The 22,487-nt window shown below is 43.8% G+C and overlaps 1 protein-coding gene across 2 annotated transcripts in view; it reads right to left on the reverse strand.

Annotated features, from left to right (window-relative positions):
* Positions 1–22,487, reverse strand: part of RPGRIP1L (RPGRIP1 like) — a 95,750-nt gene that overhangs the window by 9,844 nt on the left and 63,419 nt on the right. For both annotated transcript variants that reach the window (XM_066348943.1, XM_066348944.1), the window contains exons 22-24: positions 21,149–21,222; positions 6,273–6,456; positions 176–260 (exon numbers count right to left, since the gene is read on the reverse strand). In XM_066348943.1, the coding sequence (XP_066205040.1) occupies positions 176–260; positions 6,273–6,456; positions 21,149–21,222 (343 nt within the window). The remainder of the gene's footprint in view (positions 1–175; positions 261–6,272; positions 6,457–21,148; positions 21,223–22,487) is intronic.

Raw genomic sequence — 22,487 nt, forward strand, 5'->3', positions numbered from 1 at the left:
GGCCCTGCAGTCACACTGTGTGGTAGGCAGGGCCGCCCTGTTCCGGGAGGAAAGACACCCAGGGAGGTCACGTGCCAAGCCCTGGTCCCGCGCCTCCTCCCTGCACCGCACCGTGCCACGCCACAGAGCTCCGTGCGGCAGAAACCATCAGATAACCGAGAGCGCTGCCATGTACCTTCTGTTGGGCATCTCTTGTTTCTGTAGGATCGCTTTTAAGATGTCTCTCTTCTCTTGGTTGTTTTCTTTGTCAACGTAGATCACTGTACCAAAAAAGAAAGAAATAAAGTCACACGGAAAGCCACTCAGGAACATGCCACATTAGCGACGTTCTGTTCCTTGAACGAGCACCTGCTCTGAGTGGGGCCGCGGCACCTCGGGTGCCTGGGAACAGAAAGCGGCGCTGAAAGCCGGAATCAAGTCTGAACGGTCACGTGACGTGATGTCAAGTCACCGCAGGTTCCTGTGCACACTGTCAGGGAAGATGCGCCACCGACATCTGAGAGGGCCACGTCGCTGTCACTGCCTGTTCCCGCGCTGGCAGCCACGACAGCGAAAGCCGGCGGGCTTTATTGCTTTGTATCGGAGGGTTTACTGCCTCTCCTGCGCCCGAGAGGCGAGTGATAATGATGACTTACGGCAGGCAGCCCGTCCGCCCTGACAGGCTCGCTAATTTCTTCCTCCTCTCCTGCCACAGTGCGCAATAACGAGGCGGCCGGGGTGCGGGCGGAGGAAACCCGCAGACCCACGTTAGCTGGCGTTGGGTCGGGGGACACGGAGGAAGAAAGAGGGAGGCCTTTTGGGGGGGAGTGTGTCTTTGTTTGGTAAGGGACCCTGTTGGCATGCAGGGACGTGGTGGGCCCGGCCTGGCTGAGGCGGGCGCTTAGGTGACGGCTCTCCGCCCACTCCAGGGAGGAGCCCCAGCACCCGCAGCTGCAGAGAGGCGTCTGCTCTTGGGAACAATGGCTACCCAGAGTTCTCACGTGCCAATGTCCCACCACCCCCCCCCCCACTGCCTTTTCTTGGCGCTGCAGCCTCGGCGATGCCTCAGCTTCTCGTCAAGTTTCTTTCTCAGATGCCATTTTGGAGGTAGAGGCTCCCATGACCAGATCTCAACTTAGAGATTATCGCCGGTCAAAAGCACACAAAGAGTGCATGGTACCATGACAAGTCTATTATTATTATTTTTTTCATTTTTCTGAAGCTGGAAACAGGGAGAGACAGTCAGACAGACTCCCGCATGCACCCGACCGGGATCCACCTGGCACGCCCACCAGGGGCGATGCTCTGCCCACCAGGGGGGGATGCTCTGCCCATCCTGGGCGTCGCCATGTTGCGACCAGAGCCACGCTAGCGCCTGAGGCAGAGGCCACAGAGCCATCCCCAGTGCCCGGGCCATCTTTGCTCCAATGGAGCCTTGGCTGCGGGAGGGGAAGAGAGAGACAGAGAGGAAAGCGCGGCGGAGGGGTGGAGAAGCAAATGGGCGCTTCTCCTGTGTGCCCTGGCCGGGAACCGAACCCGGGACCTCCGCACGCTAGGCCGACGCTCTACCGCTGAGCCAACCGGCCAGGGCCACCATGACAAGTCTAAAGCCAGGCTGCACAGGAACAAACATTCCACAGAGGATGCTCCCCGGGACAATTTCAGTTCAATCTCACGTTGTGATGCTATCAAAGGACTCCAGCATTTGGCTCAGTTGAGCAAATCCGAACCGAGGGCCTGAGCTGTGCCGGCACCGAGCCTGGCACAGGAGGTGGGGCCCTAGGTGTCCGCCGGAGAGCGGCAGTGTCTACGGAAGAACTAAGTAACAACTCTCTGCTATCGCTCTGGAGGGTGCTATCCCAGAAAAGGACTAATTATAAAGGTCATTGGGGATTTACAGGACTCAAGAAAGACAAAGGCTTCAGAGCATTTTGGAAATACAGTGTTTAACTCATCAATGCTAAGAAGTCATGCTAATCGTTCAATTCTACTAATGCCGGGGCACGTGCCTTGGCTGGCCACCTGTTCACCCAAATCCCCTGGCTAGAAAGTAGCAGAGGCAGAACTTGAATCAAGCACCGTCCGTCTCCAGAGCCTGCCTCCTTGGCCTCCGCTCTGTGACCTCTCCGTCTTCCCTATGAGGCCCAAACTCTTCCCGCTGCGTAAGCTGCAACCACACTGTTAGCACAGACGGGAGTGGGCAAGAGCGTTCCGGAGCCGCACGAGGGAGGCCGCCTCTTTCCCCTCTCCCCTAAGAACACCTGGTCCAGGTGTCTTAAATAACTCTCTTGGCTGAACATTTTTAAAAATTCCTTTTTGGAAAACAAAACAAAACGCAAGCTACCTACCAATAAGCTTCGTTCTCTAAAGGTGTACCAAACGGGAGCGACAGCTCTCCTGCTTGTCCAAACAAGGCCCAGGCCGGGCATGTCAGTCCTGCCCAGTGACTCTCAGTCTCTACGGCGCGCTGGAATGCTCTGGGGGCTTGCCGAGATGCAGGCGACCGAGTTCACCCACAGGGTCTGACTCGGCAGGGCTGGGGCAGGGCCGGGGAGTCTGCATTCCGAACGTCCTCTCAGGAGCTGCTGTTGGTCAGGAGGCCACACCCTGGGAATCTCTGGTGAGCCCAACAGTCCTTTGCCCGGTTTTTGTATTTTTTCCCATCGCCCAGTTTTCCATGGGATCAGGAACTAGTGACACTCGTGTTGAACATGTGGGAAACAGCAACACAGTGACCACTTCTAATTAGGTCATGCCCCTAAGGACAGCCATTTTGTCTTCTGAAACCGAATGGTTAAAACAGGTCTACGCTTTCAGAAATTCAAAAAGTATATCCTTTAAAAAGCAATTCTGGTGATTATGAAAAATATCAGAACTCCCCAAAGTTAAGCTATTTACCTTTCATTTTCATCAGAAGTCATGTGTTTAGGACTGGTTAGGTTTGGACATACACTAACTGAGAGCATATGTCTTAAAAAGATACAAAGCTGTAGTCCCAATACCTGAGTTGATTTTGAATGGTCTACCATTAAAAACATATCTCTCTCAATGTCACTGGACAGAAGAAATGCAGATGGTGTAATAATAAAGGTCTGGTGACCCTGACCCTCAGATGAACTACTGTGTTCAGTGTTATCCCCCATCCTCATCCTCCACTAGCAACCAAATCTCAAGTTCTGCACCCCTGTCATATTCTGAGTTCAACTCCAATTGTCCCGAAGGCAGACTGTTCAAGGTTCAGAGACTGAGGACCTCGCTCAATCCCTGTGAGTCTCATAAAGACTTTGGACAATTTCATTCGCCCTTTTCCCTCCCCCTGTCAATTCCCTGGAAGGTTCTATTCAGCCCAGACATCATTCTTCAGACCCATCATTAATCTTCTCTTCTTTCAAACTATTTTCTTGCTTTTTCAGCAAAATTTCCAACCCCAGTAAACTGCCACCGCTGTCTTGCAATGTTTTTCAGTGTTAGTAGCCCAAAGATGATATATATTTTTGTGTGGGTGAGACTGGTATTAACACCTCTTAACAAAAGCTGAATTAGGTTATGAATAATTGTGGGGCTCATTAGTCTAACCCTTTCGCCGTAGGTACCTAATTTAGGCCTCCAGGCGCCGCTCCCTTCTGCATAGACTCAAGCCATCAGGCAGGTTGAGATCACCGGGAGGCTCACTCACCCTCCCCTCTGCGTGGCATTCTACAAGGAGTGGCGGGTGCGAACTGTCCTTCTAAACTCTCCGGATGAATTAAAAAGTCAGTTTGAAAATAAAACTTCACTAACATTGCATAAGATCTGGAAGCTGTAAGTCTATATTATATTGATCTTTTATATCAAGTAAAAAGTGAATGGTAAATGATTGTAATAATTAGATGAGATAGTTACTTATTAACCAAAGATTCAAGGAGATTCCCCTGCAGTGAAGGAGAGGCAAATCTCATAATTAAATGAACATTTTCATTATGTCATAATAAGTGAAGAATAAAATACAAGGTTAATATTATTTCTTAAATTTGGTGATGGACTAGGACTTCATGTTTTTCACATATAGTAGATATAAAACAGCATTATTTTGCTTCTGAGCATAAAGTGCATCCCCCTCGCCTTCCTCTAGAGAACTAGCCTTTCAATTCTTTTCAATTAATCTTAAAAGCTCTACAGAGTCAAATCTCATAGGTAGGAATAGAAACTGAAGAAATGTATAGTAAATACTATATTACATACATTTCTAATAGGTTGTTGGTTTTCTTGTTGGTAACAAATGACTAATTCACAGAAATATAAACATCTCTGAAAATACCAATTAGATAGTAGGCTACCTTTCAGTAAAAGGAAAAAAATAAAAGCAAAGCCAACCAACCAACCAACAACCCAAAGCCCCAAGCAAATACAGGTCACCGTGTGGAAATGTACAAAATTCGGGGCATAGGTCTCATCCAGAGATGAGCTACATTGCTCCTTAACCAAATGGAAACATCTGCTCTGAGGTGTGGCCAAGATTTTCAATGTACAACCAATTTCTGAAAAACAATCAAACATTCTACTGGTGACCTTTACAAAGAATTACACAGAAACCAGAAAAGTCTGTCTCTTTTCTTGGAGCACCTTCGTTAAAATTAGTTAGCTGCCTGACCTGTGGTGGCGCAGTGGATAAAGCGTCGACCTGGAAATGCTGAGGTCGCCGGTTCGAAACCCTGGGCTTGCCTGGTCAAGGCACATATGGGAGTTGATGCTTCCAGCTCCTCCCCACCTTCTCTCTCTGTCTCTCTCTCCTCTCTCTCTCCCTCTCTGTCTCTCTCTCTCCCTTTCTCTCTCCTCTCTAAAATGAATAAATAAAATTAAAAACAAAACAAAACAAAAAAGAATACTTAAAAAAATTAGCTGAACAGTTCTTTCGTTTCTAACGATATTTTGATATGGTTTCTTTTTTGGTGCTCAGTAGTGAAAAGATCTATAGGAAGGATGGAAAAATGTTTTTTGAAATGTTTCTGTTCTATCAAGTCAGTGAAAGGAAGGAGGGATCAGATTCTCGTCCTGACCACACTACTTATCTCTCAAGCCACTTGCTATTATAGAATTACAGGACTGGAGCTGGACGGGATCTCAGCGTCTCATTCCATAGATAAGAAAACAGAGAACCATGAAATTTAAACATATCGCCCAGTTCCCATAACCAGCAGGGACTGTGGGAACAGGGAGGAGCAGAGCGCTCTCTGACGACTCCTGATTACGTCATTACTGTCTCAAGAGATGAACACGTTTCTAGAAATACCAGCTAAGAAAAAGTAATCACAAACATTTGTAATATGGCTGATATAATAGCCTGATTATGCTCGTTGATTCAAATGCAATTTATAAAACCACAAGAGGTGGCCTGTTTTGTGAAAGATAACCCAACACTCCAACTTTGGCTCAGGTTAATGCAGGCCTGAGGAGAACTTAATACGCAGCTTTAACTTTGGGTCATGGCAGCTTGGCAAGACTTTTATTCCTTTACTCCTCCCCAGTTATACACTGACACATACTATTTTTAAAATATCTTAAAAAGTCGGTTGATATGAGAATTTACAGGTTGCCTATTGTGTCTATACTGGTCCAGTTGACTTAACATGTCAACCAGCTGATAGATAAAGCCCTAAATTAAGAGAAAACCTGCCTGCTGCTAAAACTTGTCACTCGATTCAAGTCCTGAACATCTAGACACAGGGAGAGATCCATACATACATTGTAAAAACAGCTATGTGATCATGCTGCTCAGACAGGCTGAAAAACTGGGCCACTGAACCATTCAAGTCCATATGATTAAAAATAACTATATATTTTTGCCCTTAAAATATCGTATTTTTTTATTCAATTGGCATAAAAAAAAACAATACTGTGAAATAGCGACATCTAAAAGCATTGTTTCTCCACTGTTTTCGTTTTAACTTTAGTATTACTTCAAAATTTTCTTCAATTCTACTTCAATTTCTTTATCCTTATGCTACAGAGTTGACTTTTATTCATCTATTCGGACAAGGCTTTGGTGATTGTTTACGGAGAGGAGAGAATGGTGCCATCTCCTCGCCCCTTCTCCGTGGTCGGAGAGCCACACCCACCGGTGCTGTAGTTGTAGTAGACCCACTGCCCTCGCCCCTTCTCCGTGGTCGGAGAGCCGTCTCCTCGCCCCTTCTCCGTGGTCGGAGAGCCACACCCACCGGTGCTGTAGTTGTAGTAGACCCACTGCCCTCGCCCCTTCTCCATGGTCGGAGAGCCGTCTTCTCGCCCCTTCTCCGTGGTCGGAGAGCCACACCCACCGGTGCTGTAGTTATAGTAGACCCACTGCCCACTCCTGGGTTTGGGCAGTGACACGGGCGTCTCCTCGGCAGGAAGGCTGTAGAACCGGCACTCCACGAACAGCCTTCGGATGGTGTCATCTGTAATTACTCGAGAGTCACTGAGTCTCAGAGCGATGATCTCAATCCGAATCTTTTCTGACGTCTGTTTAAAGAGAGAGAGAGAAAGAAAAAAAACCCAAATAAAGCAACAACAAAGAAACAGGGAAAACAAAGGAACCAAAAATCCTTTACCCCTTCTCATTATCAACTTTAAATAAAACACAAAGGCCGATGGGTTTCTTTTTTGGAAGGCATGGCATACTACCATTTAGTTCCACATGATAGATTATTCACGACAGAGAGAGACAGAATGAGATGCGAATGCCCTGGGGTTTGAAGTTAACAGTGTCATGGCAATTGTCTCCTGATTTACATTTGAGGCTATAAATACCCCACTAGTAGTCTATCAGGAGTGAGGATTATGAGATCTTCATCTCTGATTGCCTTCAGAATGACAGGTATCCGTTGGCCTTGTTTCTAACTCTGTAATAAAGTACATGTTTGTCACTGCTTTTATTTCACCGACACTACCTGAGAAAGTTTCGGTTCTTCAGAGATCAAAGCCTGTTGAATACTTTATAGCTATTATGCTAATCTATGCAGCTATATGAATCCATATTAATTTGAGCAGAACCTACAAGTCGCTCTCTTATATATTCTGCTGTGACATATTTCATTTAAAGAGTAGTTTTCAAACAAAAGAAACAAAATTTTTATCCAATTTAACACATTTTCTCTCAATTTATGCTATACCATCTTTAGAGAATTAACAAATAAAAATGTCTTTGTTTGATAGTGTAATTTGCACTTCAGTTCTTATTGAATAGATTTTGGTGTCACAGACAGATTATGGGAGTCACATCTAATCATAATTAAAACAAATAACAGATGGACAAAAATGAGATCCTGCTGAGGTAATGCCTCAGTTACACATTTGTTTATATAGTTTTAAATTTGTTCTTTATCCCTTTTCCTACATTCAAAGGCATGCTACTGTAAACTATATAACTTCAAATCATATTAAGAAACAAAAGCTAAAAATAAGACCTGTTTCTATGACCAACTTTTAGAAATTCATTGTTAAATATAAATCAGTGTGCAAATCCACCACCGTGATTACTTAGATACTTCAAAGCATATAATATAATTAATCAAATTGAAAAGCGTAAGTCTCCTATTGTATAAACACCCCCATAAAGAACAATTTCCATTGCCGTCCAACCCCCTCAATATTTGATGAAGTAATTTTACCCCCTTCTTTCAGAAGACATTTTCTTTTTATTATGTATTCTAAGACACTTTAACTAAAAACCCAAATCTGAATATTTCAATAAGGTTATTTTATTATTCAATAGGTTCATGGAAATTTTACCAGGATGACAGAGAAAATTCCACACCATTCTGTCTCCAGTAATACAGGTACAAGGCTGCAGCTGGCAATATTACTGGGATTAGCATAGTATGATGAAATATTTAAAGGGAAATTTTTTCTAAAACCTAATAAATCAAATGACTGCCAAATGTCATTAAAGTGATGGTCTTTGACTTGAATATGCTTTTCATATTCAAATTTGAAAAGAAAGAGATGAAAGCCCGGAAAGGTTACTCGGTTTCAACTAATAACCTCGAGCCCTCGCCGCTCACGTGCATAAAAAATGAAGTTGGCTCTATTGTCTAATCTCACTTCAGAAAAGCCCTTCTTCGCTTGCTGGAGACTCACAGGGTAAAAAAAAAATATTTTAAATGATATTATTTTTTTCCCCTTAGGATACATTCTGGTTGTCAAAATACTCGCCTACAAACACATTTTATAATTCTGGTTCGAATGCGGCACAATGCATTGTTAGGACTTTGACATGACTAGTAATTTGACAAACTTGCAATTGTTATAATGATACGTCTCATAAAACCGCCCTGCTATTGCACAAGAGAATTAAAGAAAATCTATAAAAAAGCAAAATAGGTATACATGGTTATTTGTGAAGATAGGGATTTAAAATTGTTTATCGTGGAACCCAACAAAGAGACAAGTGAACTTTAAATAGCACAGGAATCAAATTTATTTAAGTGCTTACTTTATTAATAATATATTAACTGTATAATCCCCACATGAAAAGTCGCATTATTGTAAGAATGAATTTAGGCTGTCATATAAGAAGATATAAAAAAACAATTCTAAGTTCAAGTAGATACTGGGATCTTAGCCAAACCAACCAACCAACCAAGAAAACCTACCATGTTATCCAAAGAAACCAAAGAGCTAAAAACTCTTTATATGGTGCCTGTCTTCTTTCTGGTCCTGTTTACATTTTTCTACCCCTCCTCCCCACCTTACTCCATGTATCATATGTCCTTTTAAATTCTCTAATATTACTGACAGAAGTTACTAATTACATTTCTTTGTTCCTTTGATGCTACATGAATCAACTTAAATCCAAAATGGATAACTTCCAAATAGTATATATCTAGGGAAGCATGCTCTGAGTAAAGAATTTTCCAAACATTATACGTTTAGGCCAACGGCACTAGCCAACTTACTGTTCAGCATTGGAACAATTCTGGTTGCGGGCCTGCCCCTGAAGATCAAAAGTTCAAGTACGTTATAGATCAGGGGTCGGGAACCCATGGCTCGTGAGCCAGATGTGGCTCTTTTGATGGCTGCACCTGGCTCGCAGACAAATCTTTAATAAAAAAAATGTTAAAGCCTGACCTGTGGTGGCGCAGTGGATAAAGCGTCGACCTGGAAATGCTGAGGTTGCTGGTTCGAAACCCTGGGCTTGCCTGGTCAAGGCACATATGGGAGTTGATGCTTCCAGCTCCTCCCCCCTTCTCTCTCTCTCTCTCTCTCTCTCTCTCTCTCCTCTCTAAAAATGAATAAATTTAAAAAAAATTTAAAAAAATTTAAAAAAGCTTAAAAAAATAAAAAAAAATAAAAAAAAAAAGAACAGACTGACAACTGTCAGAGGGTGGTTGGGGGACTTAATAAAAGAAGGTGAAGGGATTAAGCAAAAAAAAAAAAAAAAAAAAAAAAAAAAAAAGTTAAAAATATAAAACATTCTCATGTATTACAATCCATTCATTTCCTACTGCTCATGTTCATGGTTGCAGGTGGCTAGAGCCATCACAGCTGTCCTCTGGGACAACACCAAATTTTTATTGGATAACGCATGACGTACACGGGTCATTGTATGGCTCTCATGGAATTACATTTTAAAATATGTGGCGTTCAAGGCTCTCTCAGCCAGAAAGGTTCCCGACCCGTTATAGATGAAGATTCTGTGGCGTAAGAGACAACTCCAATTCGGTATCGGAAATGAACTCTCCCCTCCCGTCTCCTTTATCCTCTATTTCCTGTCTCAAGTGGTGAGACCACCATCCACCTGGTCACTACAACCAGAAGTCCCTGCTGCCATTCTTGCCACCACCACTTTCCATACCCACCGCATCCTATAGCTCACCCATTCCTGTTCCCTTTCCTTCCTGAAGATCCCAGTGACTCACTGACGTATTAAAAACTCACGATATTTGAAACACTGTGTCAGCTCCTGGGGTTATAACAACAGAGGAGACGTGGTTTCTTTTCTCGGTTTTGTCTCGATAAACTTCTCTAGGTTCTCTTCGGATCCGAGGGAGGAACTAACACGGCGCCTTCCTAGTGTTAATTAGAAAGCCGAGATGGGATGAAATAAGGAGGGGGAGAACTGAAGGTATCATGAGAGATCCGTGGCTGGTAGGACCGCACGCTGACGGATGGGCAGAACGACTCTCAGCTCAGTGACACGGGGATGCTGATCTTGCCTACTGCATCGCTGGCCTGGCATGTGGCGCACTCCCTATACATGGGTGGTCCACACTCACCGCTGTGAGAGTGGGGGAGGCGCTCCGGCCCCTAACCCCCTGCCTGCAGCCTTGGCTATCTTTTTCCTGGCAGAATTCTCTCCCTAACAACCAAGCACACATCACCTCTCTGCTTGCCGACCCTTCTACTGCCTATGCTCCGGCCGCTTCCCCCGACCCATGGGGTGCTGTTTCCACTGCTCAGCTTGTGTGTCTGAAATCTTCTCCATCAGACAAGTTTCTACTCAAGGTATTTCCCTCCCTGGCCGTATTCCCTCTATCACGTGGCCTTTTTTCTTCTCTGACTAGTATTACTGACAGAAGCTATGCGATACCATTTCTTTGTTCCAGGGCACACAGGCTCTCCTTTTATGAGCGTGCAACTCTCTCCAAGAGCCAGGCGGCCCGCCTCTGGGCCCTCACTGCACTTTCCGGTCACAGTTACTGCACGAATTCGTCCACACATCTGTCTCTCTCTGTATTCAGTGAGCTTTTGGGAGCTGGGACCTTCTTATTCATTTTCTGCTATTTAACATTCCGCCCAGAACCTGGTGCATACAAGGCACTCAGTAAATACTTAATGATTTAAAGTCAGGACAGGCTGACTATCTTCTACATGTCCAAAGTATCTCTTGTATACTGGCAGAAATATATGAAGCTCCTTTAACAAACACCAATTCTATCAAGTATGTTTGGAGGAGTGGGTGATTACGAAGCCGTTGAAACATATACAGGTATCTTACCATTCTAGATTAGAATTGAATAAGAGTATCTCAAAGACTGGACAGGGTTTTAGAATCTAGGTGGTAGGGTACTATTATTTCAATTCTTCTGTGTGTTTGAAATTCTACGTAATAAAAAAAGAAAAGAAAAACAAAGTTCAAGTAGGAGCTCTGGAAGGGGAAACAAAATACCAAGTCTAGTGACAGTGACTGAAGCAGAACCCCCATGACTGTCCAGAATGACAGAGAGACACGACAGGTCCGAGCTCCACAGGCTTGGTGTCCTTCCGATAGAGTCAGCGGGCCGACGGCCTCGGCCCCGGGCTTTCCCGGGTTCGCCTCTTTTCTGTGTGTGTGGACCGCTGTGACTGGTCTGATGCTACTTCTCAGAACTCTGTCTTGTTCACCAATTGCGCTGTCAGCTTCCCTAGTTGGCGAATGTCAGCATCGGCATGTAAGAACAGCGTTTTCAAATTGTGATTGTGATGAACAGAAGTAATCGAAGTTGCTCAAACAAGAACTGCATGCAGCTTATTTTTAGTTGTCTGTATAGATGGAACTACACATTCGGTGATTGAATGATCTAGAAACGTGATGACAGCTGCTATTACTCTCAGAGAGAGAAAAAAAAGTTCGAGTTCTCATGATTTTGGCTGAATTCCACTATAGCTTCCTGACTGATGCTGATTCACATTTTCGGCCATATTTTTCTATAGTATTTACTCAGGCTTTTATCGGCATGCTCAGCGTTTTTATGTTTCACTTCAGAGGCTCACTCGGGCTCTTCCTCTCGTTTCAGCCATCCCGGCGGCCACACTGTGGTTGGGTTGTGAGGCTTCTAGAAACTAACGCAATGTGACAGCCCTTAAACACACTGTAGCTTAACTGGGGATGGACTGTAATAAAGGTTTTACAACTTGTAAAACCTATGGCGAGATTACATGGGAGTTTTCTTCCATTATACATTTCTACAATGAATCAACATTTCTTTAACTCTTGAAGTTATGAAGTCTAGAAAATAATTTGGCATATTCAGGTATGCAACATCTTAAACAGATGTTACCGTTTTGCTGTATGTGACTGAAACCTTCTTGTTGTTACTGTTGAAGAAATGAAGTAGCTGAGCAGCGGTGAGGTGCTCACCTCCCTACCCTTCCCCGCCCCTCCCTCCCCGAGGTGACCTCTAGCCTGACGTTGGTGTGTGTCACGCCCAAACATGCTTTTACACTTTCCACTACATACGTATATGTCCATACACAACATATAGCATTAGATTGTTTTTAGACTTTATATTAGTGGTATCATCCTCTACTAATCATTTTGCAATTTTTGTGTTTCCCCTCAATACCATATTTTTGAAATTTGCCAATTTTTATAATTAGAACAATCTAATTCTTTCATATTAACTGTTGTATAGAGGAGCTGTGGTGTGCAGAACTCGGTACTCAATAGCAAAACAACAGAGACAAGATGGACATGGAAGGTGATGCTTGGTGTCTATGCTCCCCGAAGGGCAAAACTTTGATCATGGTGAGTTCTAAGACAGGCTTAAAATAGCTCAAAAACTCAAACTCGCCATCGTGCTAACAGAGCCATATGTAAACAGGGTAGGACTATTGGTGATTCTTCATTTCAGGCTGGGAATGGGCAGAGTCATTGCAAAGACAAAAAAAGGCCCCTGGGACTCACTGCAGGTTCCAAAGTTTCCACTTACTAGGAATCATATCCACTCTTTAGACAAGTTAGATGGAAAAGTCTTTGCTTTTCAAAATAATAGCTCTTGGGGAGAGATAAGAGTAAAGAGAAATGCCAACTGTGGAGATAATGATGTTTTTACAAACAAAAGAAAACAAACCCAGTTTCATCAGTGGCAATAACCTATCTTTCCTCAGATGTCCTGTTAAAAGGCACAATATGAATGCCAATATCAGAAACGATAGTGATGGAGATCGGAATGGTGCCAGGGCAGAGTGCCCGTTGTGGGGGACACTCACCGTCTCCCTGACACACTGCGCATCTCTGACGGTCAGCCAGTTACAGAAGCTGCTGCCACGTGTTCTGACACGAGGGCAGGAGTGCTCTCCCGTCCTAGCACCCCTGAGGGACGTGGCACATTTCCATAACTGCGGCTGGCTTCCTGCAGCAGGATAATGTGAACGAAGGAGAGAATTTCAAAAACCGCTCTCAATCTTAGATGACTTCACTGGGCCGCTGCACTCCTACCATCATTGAGAACAGATGTCCCGGCACGGTGCTGCTCGCTCCTGGCTCCACATAGTGTCACCTGGGGAGCTTTAAACAAACTTCGGACTTACCTGGCCCGGGGGGAGACGGGGCCCGGCACGTGACAGTGCTCCCCAGGTCATTCTAAGGTGCAGCCACAGCAGGAGGACTGCTTTTCCCTGAAGCTGCGCTTCTCCAGCTACACTGGGACCCAGCATGATGACACACTGACCGCTGGCCCTGGTCTCCGAGGCCCTGATTTGTCCAGCGGGGCTGGGGTCCAAGGGCCAAGCTATCACAGATTCTCAGGCGATGTCTGTCCCCTGGTCTGGGAACCACACTTTGGGAACCACTGCTCTATCTGGAAAAGATTCACCCCACATTTGCTGACCCTATGATGTTTATAGAAAAGCTGCTACAATAGGCATATGAAACTGTCCTTTAGTTATTATTTAATGTCTTAGTAAAGAACAAAGTATTTCCTTTTTAGAAGCAATCTACACTCATCATTAAAAAGAACCAACACTATGAATCCCAAAAAGTCAACTATAAAAGTCCCTTGTCGTGCCCCCCCCCCCCGGTTCCCTAACTCAGTCTTTGGCAGTTTCCCTGTACAGGGCCACAGAGCAAGTATCTTCTGCATTGCAGGTACGTGGTCTCTGTTGCAAGCAGTCCACTCTGCTCTTGCAGAGTGATGACAGCGACAGACAGCGTGTCAGTGACGAGTGTGACTGTGTTCCAATAAAACTTTATTTACAAAAATAGTAGAGAGCTGGACTGGGCATATCCACCCTGGTTGGCTGACCCTGCCCTGACCCATGTCCCAGAGATATTTAGTGCTGATACTCTTTGAATTATATACTTTCAGACATTTTCTTTGCTTACATAAACCTAAATGTTATGTCTGCATGCTAAGACTACACATGTATATAAATATGTTTTTGTTTTATTCTTTTTATTTTATTTTACAGAGACAGAGAGAGCATCAGAAAGAGGGATAGATAGGGACAGACAGACAGGAACGGAGAGAGATGAGAAGCATCAATCATCAGTTTTTCGTTGCGACACCTTAGTTGTTCATTGATTGCTTTCTTATATGTGCCTTGACCGCGGGCCTTCAGCAGACCTAGTGACCCCTTGCTCGAGCCAGCGACCTTGGGTCCAAGCTGGTGAGCTTTGCTCAAACCAGATGAGCCTGTGCTCAAGCTGGCGACCTCAGGTTCTCAAACCTGGGTCCTCACATCCCAGTCTGACACTCTATCCACTGCGCCATCACCCAGTCAGGCTGTTTGCTTCTTTTTAAATAGAATCATCAGTGAGTATAATTTCTTTTCCATTAACTTGGCAAAGGGCATGATAACAGGAAACAGGAATTTTCATACATTGTTATGTACAAAAATGTTACTTATAAACAACATTTTAACCAGAAATGTGTGTATTTGCAAAAACTGATAGAAACTAAGGGTCCACCAAATGGGGCTTAACAGTGTGGTGACTGTTGGGGGGAGGGGGAGTGTGGGGGGAGGTGTAGGGGTAAATGGTGATGAAGACTTGACTTGGGGGTGAACACACAATACAGTGCGCAGAGATGCGTCATGGGATTGGGCACCTAAAACCTGTATAATTATGTTAACCAGTGTCACCCTGATAAATTCAATTAAAAATACAATAAACTAATAAATAAACAGATAAGTATGCTAGAGCTATACAATGGAATATTATGCATAGGTTAAAAGAAATAGTATATACCACATGGAGAGAAGTATGTGGTATATTAGTAAAAGATAACAAAGTTGCAAAACATAAAAAATAGTTTTAAAAGCAATTACTACCAGGAAGGTAATTGGGCGTTTCTGGTTATACTTTATATATATATATAATATATATATATGATAGAGAACCAGACTCCTATCATGTGCGCCAACTGGGATCCACCTGGCAGAACACCCCCACCCCTGCTCTGGAGCCGATGTAATCAACCAGCTATCCCCAGCACCTGAGGCGGACACTCGGAGAAACTGAGCCATCCTCAGTGCCCAGGGCCACGCTTGAACCAATCCAGCCACTGGCTGCAAGAGGGAAAGAGAGAGAAGGGGGACAGGGAGGGGGTAGAAGCAGATGGGCGCTTCTCCTGTATGCCCTGACTGGGAATTGAACCCAGGACGTCCATATGCTAGGGTTACGCTCTATCCGCTGACATAGCCACAAAACATATTTTGAAACCTACTCTATCTAACTTAAGACAGGTAAAACATTGGGGGGGGGGGCTTATTTTAGCCACTGATAAGATATCATACTTGATTCTGAAGTCATTTAGTAATTTTTAATACATGAATTCTCCAAGTAGTGTGAGTATATGCACTGTGCCTTTCAAAGCTTCCGAAGCTATTCTTCCGGCCATCACTGCCACAATCACCCAGAAATGCCACTGCACACTGCTCTCAAGAACCTGCTGACCAGGTTGAGCTGCAGTTTAGGCCAATTAAATATGGCAGCTCTTGCAAAACTGTTTTAGTAGGAACGTAAAGAGAGAACTACGTAAATACACACGACACCCAAAAGTCCACTGGCCTTTCGGCCCTGATTTCCACCCTCACCTGGGGGTGCACTTTAAGAGGTCTGCGGGTTGACGGCTATACATTTAGTTGTGAAAACTGAGGCCGCCTTGCCCAAGCGATGAAATTAGAAATAATGTGGAAGGAGGAGTGTTAACTCTTCCTTATCGCCATGACAGGTGCAAATTTTCTGTTCTGATGTCTGTTTGGAGGCGCTAAAACAAGGCTTTTCATCAATGTATTATACATCAAATTGATCCTGTTAACTTCTGATTATTCAAATTAATAAAATATTCATAGGGAAATGTCCAAAGTTTTATATTTCTCAGACCCGCCACCCCCCCCAGAGTGACGACCGTGCCCAGCAGCCCTCCGTGAGCGCCGCCGTCGCCGTCGTGAGGCTGAGGGAGTCTGACAAGGCCGGCGGGGCCCAGTCACGCCGCGGCCGCGCTGCCCTTTCAAGTCCTGAGAACGCAGAGATGGGGGCAAATTGGGCAGTACGTTATGGTAATGACTTGATTTAATCCCGCCACTAAACTTTATGTAGCCTGTTAAAAAAGATGCTAACCCTAATTATGCCACTTTGGACAGGAAAGGAGGGGACAAGCATTTCATTCTGACAAAGTGAAGCTCATAAATGTTGTAAATGCAATGAGACAAAATGAAGTAATCTGTGATTAATTATACATCACAGACATGAAGAGAAGAGGAAGAGCCACGTAATATGTCCAAGTCCTGGGAAATCTGTTGGAGTCCTTTAAAGGATCAACATTCCTCAAAAATAACTGCGAGCTGTCAGAGGGTAACGTGAAAAACGAAAACAAAAACAAAAACGCCTGAATGGTCTCAAATTGCTTACACAGTGTAGTAGTTAACTCAAGTTCATAGTTTAATTGGCATGAATGATCTTTATCTAGAACACCACCTCTAGTCTAAATTTTGTGATATTATTAGGGTCGAGGCAATTAAAAAAAAATCTTTAAAGTGGGGCTAACCACAGAGCAGGCTTACCTAATTACTTTGTAACTAGTCTGTGTGCTTCTAATCTTGTCATTTTTTTTTTGACAGAGACAGAGAGTTAGAGAGAGGGACAGATAAGGACAGACAGACAGGAGGGAGAGAGATGAGAAGCATTAACTCTTTGTTGCGGCACCTTAGTTGTTCATTGATTGCTTTCTCATAAGTGCCTTGACCCGGGGGTTACAGCAGAGTGAGTGTCCCCTTGCTCAAGCCAGTGACCTTGGGCTTCAAGCCAGTAACCTTTGGGTTCAAGCCAGAAATCATGGGGTCAGTCTATGATCCTATGCTCAACTTAGCGACCCTGAGCTCAAGCCGGTGACCTCGGGGTTTCAGACCTGGGTCCTCCATGTCCCTGTCCAGTGCTCTATCCACTGTGCTACCACCTGGTCAGGCTAATCTACTCTTCACATTACTGATAGCATGATCTTTTAAAATGCAGTGCAGGAGTGTAAACTCCACAGAGCATTGTTCACTGGTATATTCCCTGTCTCAGGAAGAAGGCTTGGAATGCAGTAAATGCTCATTAAGTATCTTTTTAATGAATGAGTGATCTTCTTCCCTTCCCTTAAAAATCCTTACTGGCTGCTCCTAAATTTGCAGAGGGACTTCAGCTCCTCCACAGCGAGGCCTCAGTGTCGGACATGCCTGTTCTCAGTCCATTCTCCGGGGCTCCCAGTGGTGCCGGAGGTGCAGCCACCCTAAAGCCACCCTGAACTCCCAGAGCAAGCCACGCTCCACCTTCTCCCACGCTCTCCCGCCTTCGTTCCCTGGCCTCCACTGAGCCCTCCTCGGCTTGAACTACCTCCTAACCACCTTCACCACTTGGTTCCAGCTTCACGGCCTCCAGGAGTCCCCCTGGGTGGGGTCCCCTGTGCCGACTCAGGCTCTTTCCCGAAGGCGCCCACAGCTCCCTGCGTCCCACGCTCCTGGTGCTGATCACCATGAGCTCTAACTCTGCTTCCCCTGCAGACTGTGACTTCCTGGAGGCCGGAGATTGCTTCCTTTCCGACACAGTAAATGCTCGTGGATGAAGAATGGCTATGAAAATTAAAGCAGCTATTACAGAGGTTATGCTTAGCACAGAGTAGCCCTGCGGGAACCCCTTCCTTCCGGAAAAAGCGATGTATCACTGTCCTGAGATTTTCACCTGAAGTGTTCTTAAAAAGGAGACGTAAGAGGCTATTGAGCCACAGATATTTCGGAGCTTAAAAAGGTTTTATGACACTTTACCTCAACCAAAGTTAACATATAATTATAGTTAACAATATCTGACACAGTACATCCTGCCCTCCTGACACGACGCACTGAAAAGCACTCAGCGTTGTTTCCAAAGCATTCCCACCAAACCGCACGCGCGGAGTCCAACACGAGGAAACGCCACACACACCAGACTGCAGAGCACTCTATAGTATAGACGGCCGTGTCCTCAGAAACCACCAATGTTCTGAAAAAGCAACATAAAGAAAGGCAGAGGAACCACTGTGGGTCTCAGGAGGCTACTGAGACATGAAAACTACAGGCCATGTGTGATCTGAAATACATCCTGGACCAGGTCAATAAAACGCCATAAATGATACCACCGGTTCAGCCAGCACAATTCTAATGAGAAGTGTAGATTAGATAATACGATGACGTTATTGTTTTGAAGTATTGAGGTAAAGAGGAATGATTCCTGCAACTCCCAAAGGACTCACTGCAACTAATGTATGTAAAATGTGTGTATACATATACATACATGTGTGGACACACATACATTACATAGGAAAGGGAACATAAATTATTCAAAATAAGACAAATGTAGCCAAATGTTAACAGTTGGTGATTGCGGGTGGGGCGTGCACACCATGGGCGGGCTGTGCGCATCATGGGCGGCTGCATGTGCACCATGGACGGGGCGTACACACCATGGGCGGGCCGTGTGCATCATGGGTGGCCGCATGTGCACCATGGATGGGGCATATGCATCATGGGCGGGGCGTGTGCACCATGGACGGGGCGTACGCATCATGGGCGGGGCGTGTGCATCATGGGTGGCCGCATGTGCACCATGGACGGGGCGTACGCATCATGGGCGGGGCGTGCGCATCACGGATGGAGTGTATATGCAGGAGTTCCTCGTACCACTTTTGCAATCTTTAAAGAAAGAAGTTCCATGACTCATATGAAATGATTTGCAAAACTAGTGCACAGAAACACTGGTATAACCACTAGAAAATGCTATATTTCTCCATTATAATGACCTCTTGAATTTTGTTCCTATGTTTATAGATTATATTACGTGTATTTTACTATATTTGATATAAAATCTAACAATACTAACTTTCACCTATTAGCCTAAGGTACTGGTCCGTACCTTCCGCTAAAGGTAGAATTTTTACATGAGAACTGATGCATGACTACTGAGGCATAAAGTATTGTGTAGGGCAGATGCTTGCTTTAAATGTTTACACAACAGAGATGCCATCTAAAACGTGATAGGAAATCACATTTGAGAAGGGTCATGAAGCTGTATTAAGCTGTAGCAAAGCAATGCAAGTTACTTTCCCAGCAGTAATAAGAGAAAGAATTTAAAGAAAAAAATATGTGTGTATGTTAGAATTAGTTGAATCTACTAGAGGAATAGTTCTTTCTCTCACTAAAGTTCGTTGTGAAATCGGAGTTCTTTATTCTACCTTAGCTAAGGGCAACAACATACAGTTCTGTGAGATGCCATCAGGGTTGCCAACAGTCACGTGGTTCTGCTGTAGGTCTAATGTAGGATTTCTCCACTTCAGCACTACTGATGTTCTGGGCCAGATAGTACTTTGTTGTGCGTTCTGTGCACTGTAGCGTGTTTAGCAGCAACCCTGACCTCTGCCCACTAGATGCCAGCAGCAGTCCCTCCCAGGGTGATAACCAGAAATGTCTCCACATGCTGCCAAATGGTCTTCGGGGGACAAAACTGCCCCTAGTTGAGAACCACTGGTCTGAGAGGGTATAATTTAGATAACATTTTCCTATATTTTGCAAGTTACTTTTAGATGGTGTTTACAAAATAAAATTAACTATTGCATTGTTCCTCTAGTATCTACAGAATAAAATCCGAAATGTTTAGTCTTCTGTACTGTAACTGAGGCCTTCTATCCCTTCACACAGAAAGGCTGCTCTAGCTGGCGCGTTCTTGACTCCTGGAACACGCAATGTGCACCTTTGGCTGGACGAGAAGGGCACGTAATTTTGTCCCTGCTGCCATCTGTCCCCATCTTTGAGATGTCAGTCACAGTTCAAGCAGGACATTCCTGTTTCCTGTGTGACCAGCCAGCAGAATGGATCAAGGGTGCCCCAGAAGGACCCACTCCAAAGGCTAGTCTGTTGAGTCAGTTCTTCTTCCCCGGGGCTGGGCACGTCTGCGTGGCAACGAGCGAGGGAAGCAGAGAAGGCGTAAGACGGGAAAAAGCAGACATGCCGCCCACAAGCAATTTGGCAGGAACAATAAGGATTCCATGTATATAGGTCAGAGGATGTTAATATAGTTAATAATTATATACTAAGAACAACAATATTAAAACTTTGGATAGGTGAACTGTTCTGTTTGCATTTATCAATTACAGAAACAAAGAATTACTCTACTGAAACATCCATGACAACTAAAACATTCTGTTCTATGGGTTTGTTCTGCAGAGATTAAGTGGAAAAATTTAAGAATTGAAATAAGTATTGCAATCTTACAAATAGGGATTCTAGAAAAAAAGAGTATAATTAATCATTTCAAGAAAATTAATGTAGATGAAACTTTTCACTCTACTTACATTTATTTTATAAAACCACTAGCCCCCACCCTTACAATAAATAATGCTTTGGTAAGTGGTTATATTTCCCATATAAATTAAATTATAATTTTCTTTTCAAAGTTTCTATTTACATACCGCTTTTCAGCAATGTACTACAAAACAGGCAAAATATACCTACAGGAGGTTAATTACCTTCTAACAAGGTCTAGTTTTTTAGCAGAAATGAAAGAATTATAATAGCTTATCAGTAGATATATTTGGATATGAAAAAGCTATACATTCACTTTTACATGTGATTAAAGTTTTAAATGCCATCTCACATTCTGAATTCTTTAAAGTTCAGATTTGATTTAATATATCCTTGTACAACAGTTCCAAAAATAAGTCAGGGAACTCAACTGATTTTTACGAGTACATTTTGAAGCTACTGAATGATAGGCACTCGTAACATGTAAGCAAAAATAATGCTTAGTTTGTAGCTCTTACATAATGAAACTATCAAGAAAATTTTCTTATACTGGATGATTACTTGAATAAGATTATGATAATGCATTAAATTACTTCCAGAAATATTTTTAACTTAAGATGTTCATCTATGAAGACTGATATACTATGAATGAAAAGCAATTTCATTTCAGAACATTTCTAATAGGTATCAAGTAACTGACCTCCTGGCTACTCTTGGAGACAGGACCTGGAATAACACACTCATCACTGTCAGAAGCTGATCTGTCTTCTTCATCTGTTAAAAAACAAAATTTTAGTGGTTTAAATCTCTAAACCAGTTATATTTACACCTTGTGAAATGGAGAGAAATAAGCATATAAGGATAACCTTAAAAGAACAATATGATAATCACATCTAAGTGTTTTTTAGAAGCAAAAATATTTGCATTTACATTACATTATATATATTTATATTTATCTTTATTTTTATTTTTCTTAAGTGAGAAGCGGGGAGACAGAGAGACAGACTCCCACATGTGCCCTGACTGGGATACACCCAGCAAACCCCCTATGGGGTGATGCTTTGCCCATCTGGGGCCATTGCTCCATTGCTTGGCAACTGAGCTATTTTAGCCCCTGAGGTGAGGCCATGGAGCCATACTCAGCACCCAGGGCCAACTTGCTCCAACTGAGCCATGGCTGCAGGAGGGGAGGAGAGAGAGAGAGAGCAAAAGAAGGGAGAGGGGGAGGGTTGGGGAAGCACATGGTTGGGAAGCTTCTCCTGTGTGCCCTGACTGGAAATTGAACCTGGGACATCCACAGGCCAGGCCAATGCTCTACCACTAATCCAACTGGCCAGGGCCATGTTATATTTTAGAAAAGAGAAAAAAAAAGACTGAAAATATCAAGTTTAGTTTTAGTAGAAACAAAGAAATAAAAGTATAGCTTGTTCTAGTAGGAACTTAAAAAATAATTTTTAAGAGGACAGAGTAGTAGATGTTTTTGAACAGCCTAATCAATAATAGTGCGTGAGATCAAGTTATTCTTACTATTTAATAACATTTTTAAAAGTTTTATAGCTTATTGTGGTAAAACTGACGTCCAATAAACCACACACATTTAAAGTGTAAACTTTGATATTTTGATAGCTAGAATTCTGTGAAAGCATCATCACAATTAAGATTATAAACATACTTCCTACCCCCAAGAGTCCCCTCCTGCCTTTTCATGTCTTTCTTCCCTTCTTCATCTCTCTTCCCGTTTGTCCTTCCCCCAGCCACTCCCAGTGACAACTTAGACGCTTTCTGTCACTACAGATTTGTCTTTTCTACATATTTATGTAGTTAGATCCTGTTGTAAGTTGCCTTATTTTTGGTCTGAGTTCTTAGTTTTAATTTTTAAAAAAGTCAATTCCTCCAGAATAACCCAGATGACAGCACTGAGCCCAGAGACACAATGGAGCCACGTGGCCTATGAACCAGGAGCGTGGTCAGCAGTCACACCCGTGTGCTGCGGGCACCGCCAGTGGGAAGGGGAAGATGGGCAACCCTCCGCCTGATCG

This window comes from Saccopteryx leptura, chromosome 9 (assembly GCF_036850995.1).
Source record: "Saccopteryx leptura isolate mSacLep1 chromosome 9, mSacLep1_pri_phased_curated, whole genome shotgun sequence".
Classification (NCBI taxonomy): Eukaryota; Metazoa; Chordata; class Mammalia; order Chiroptera; family Emballonuridae; genus Saccopteryx; species Saccopteryx leptura.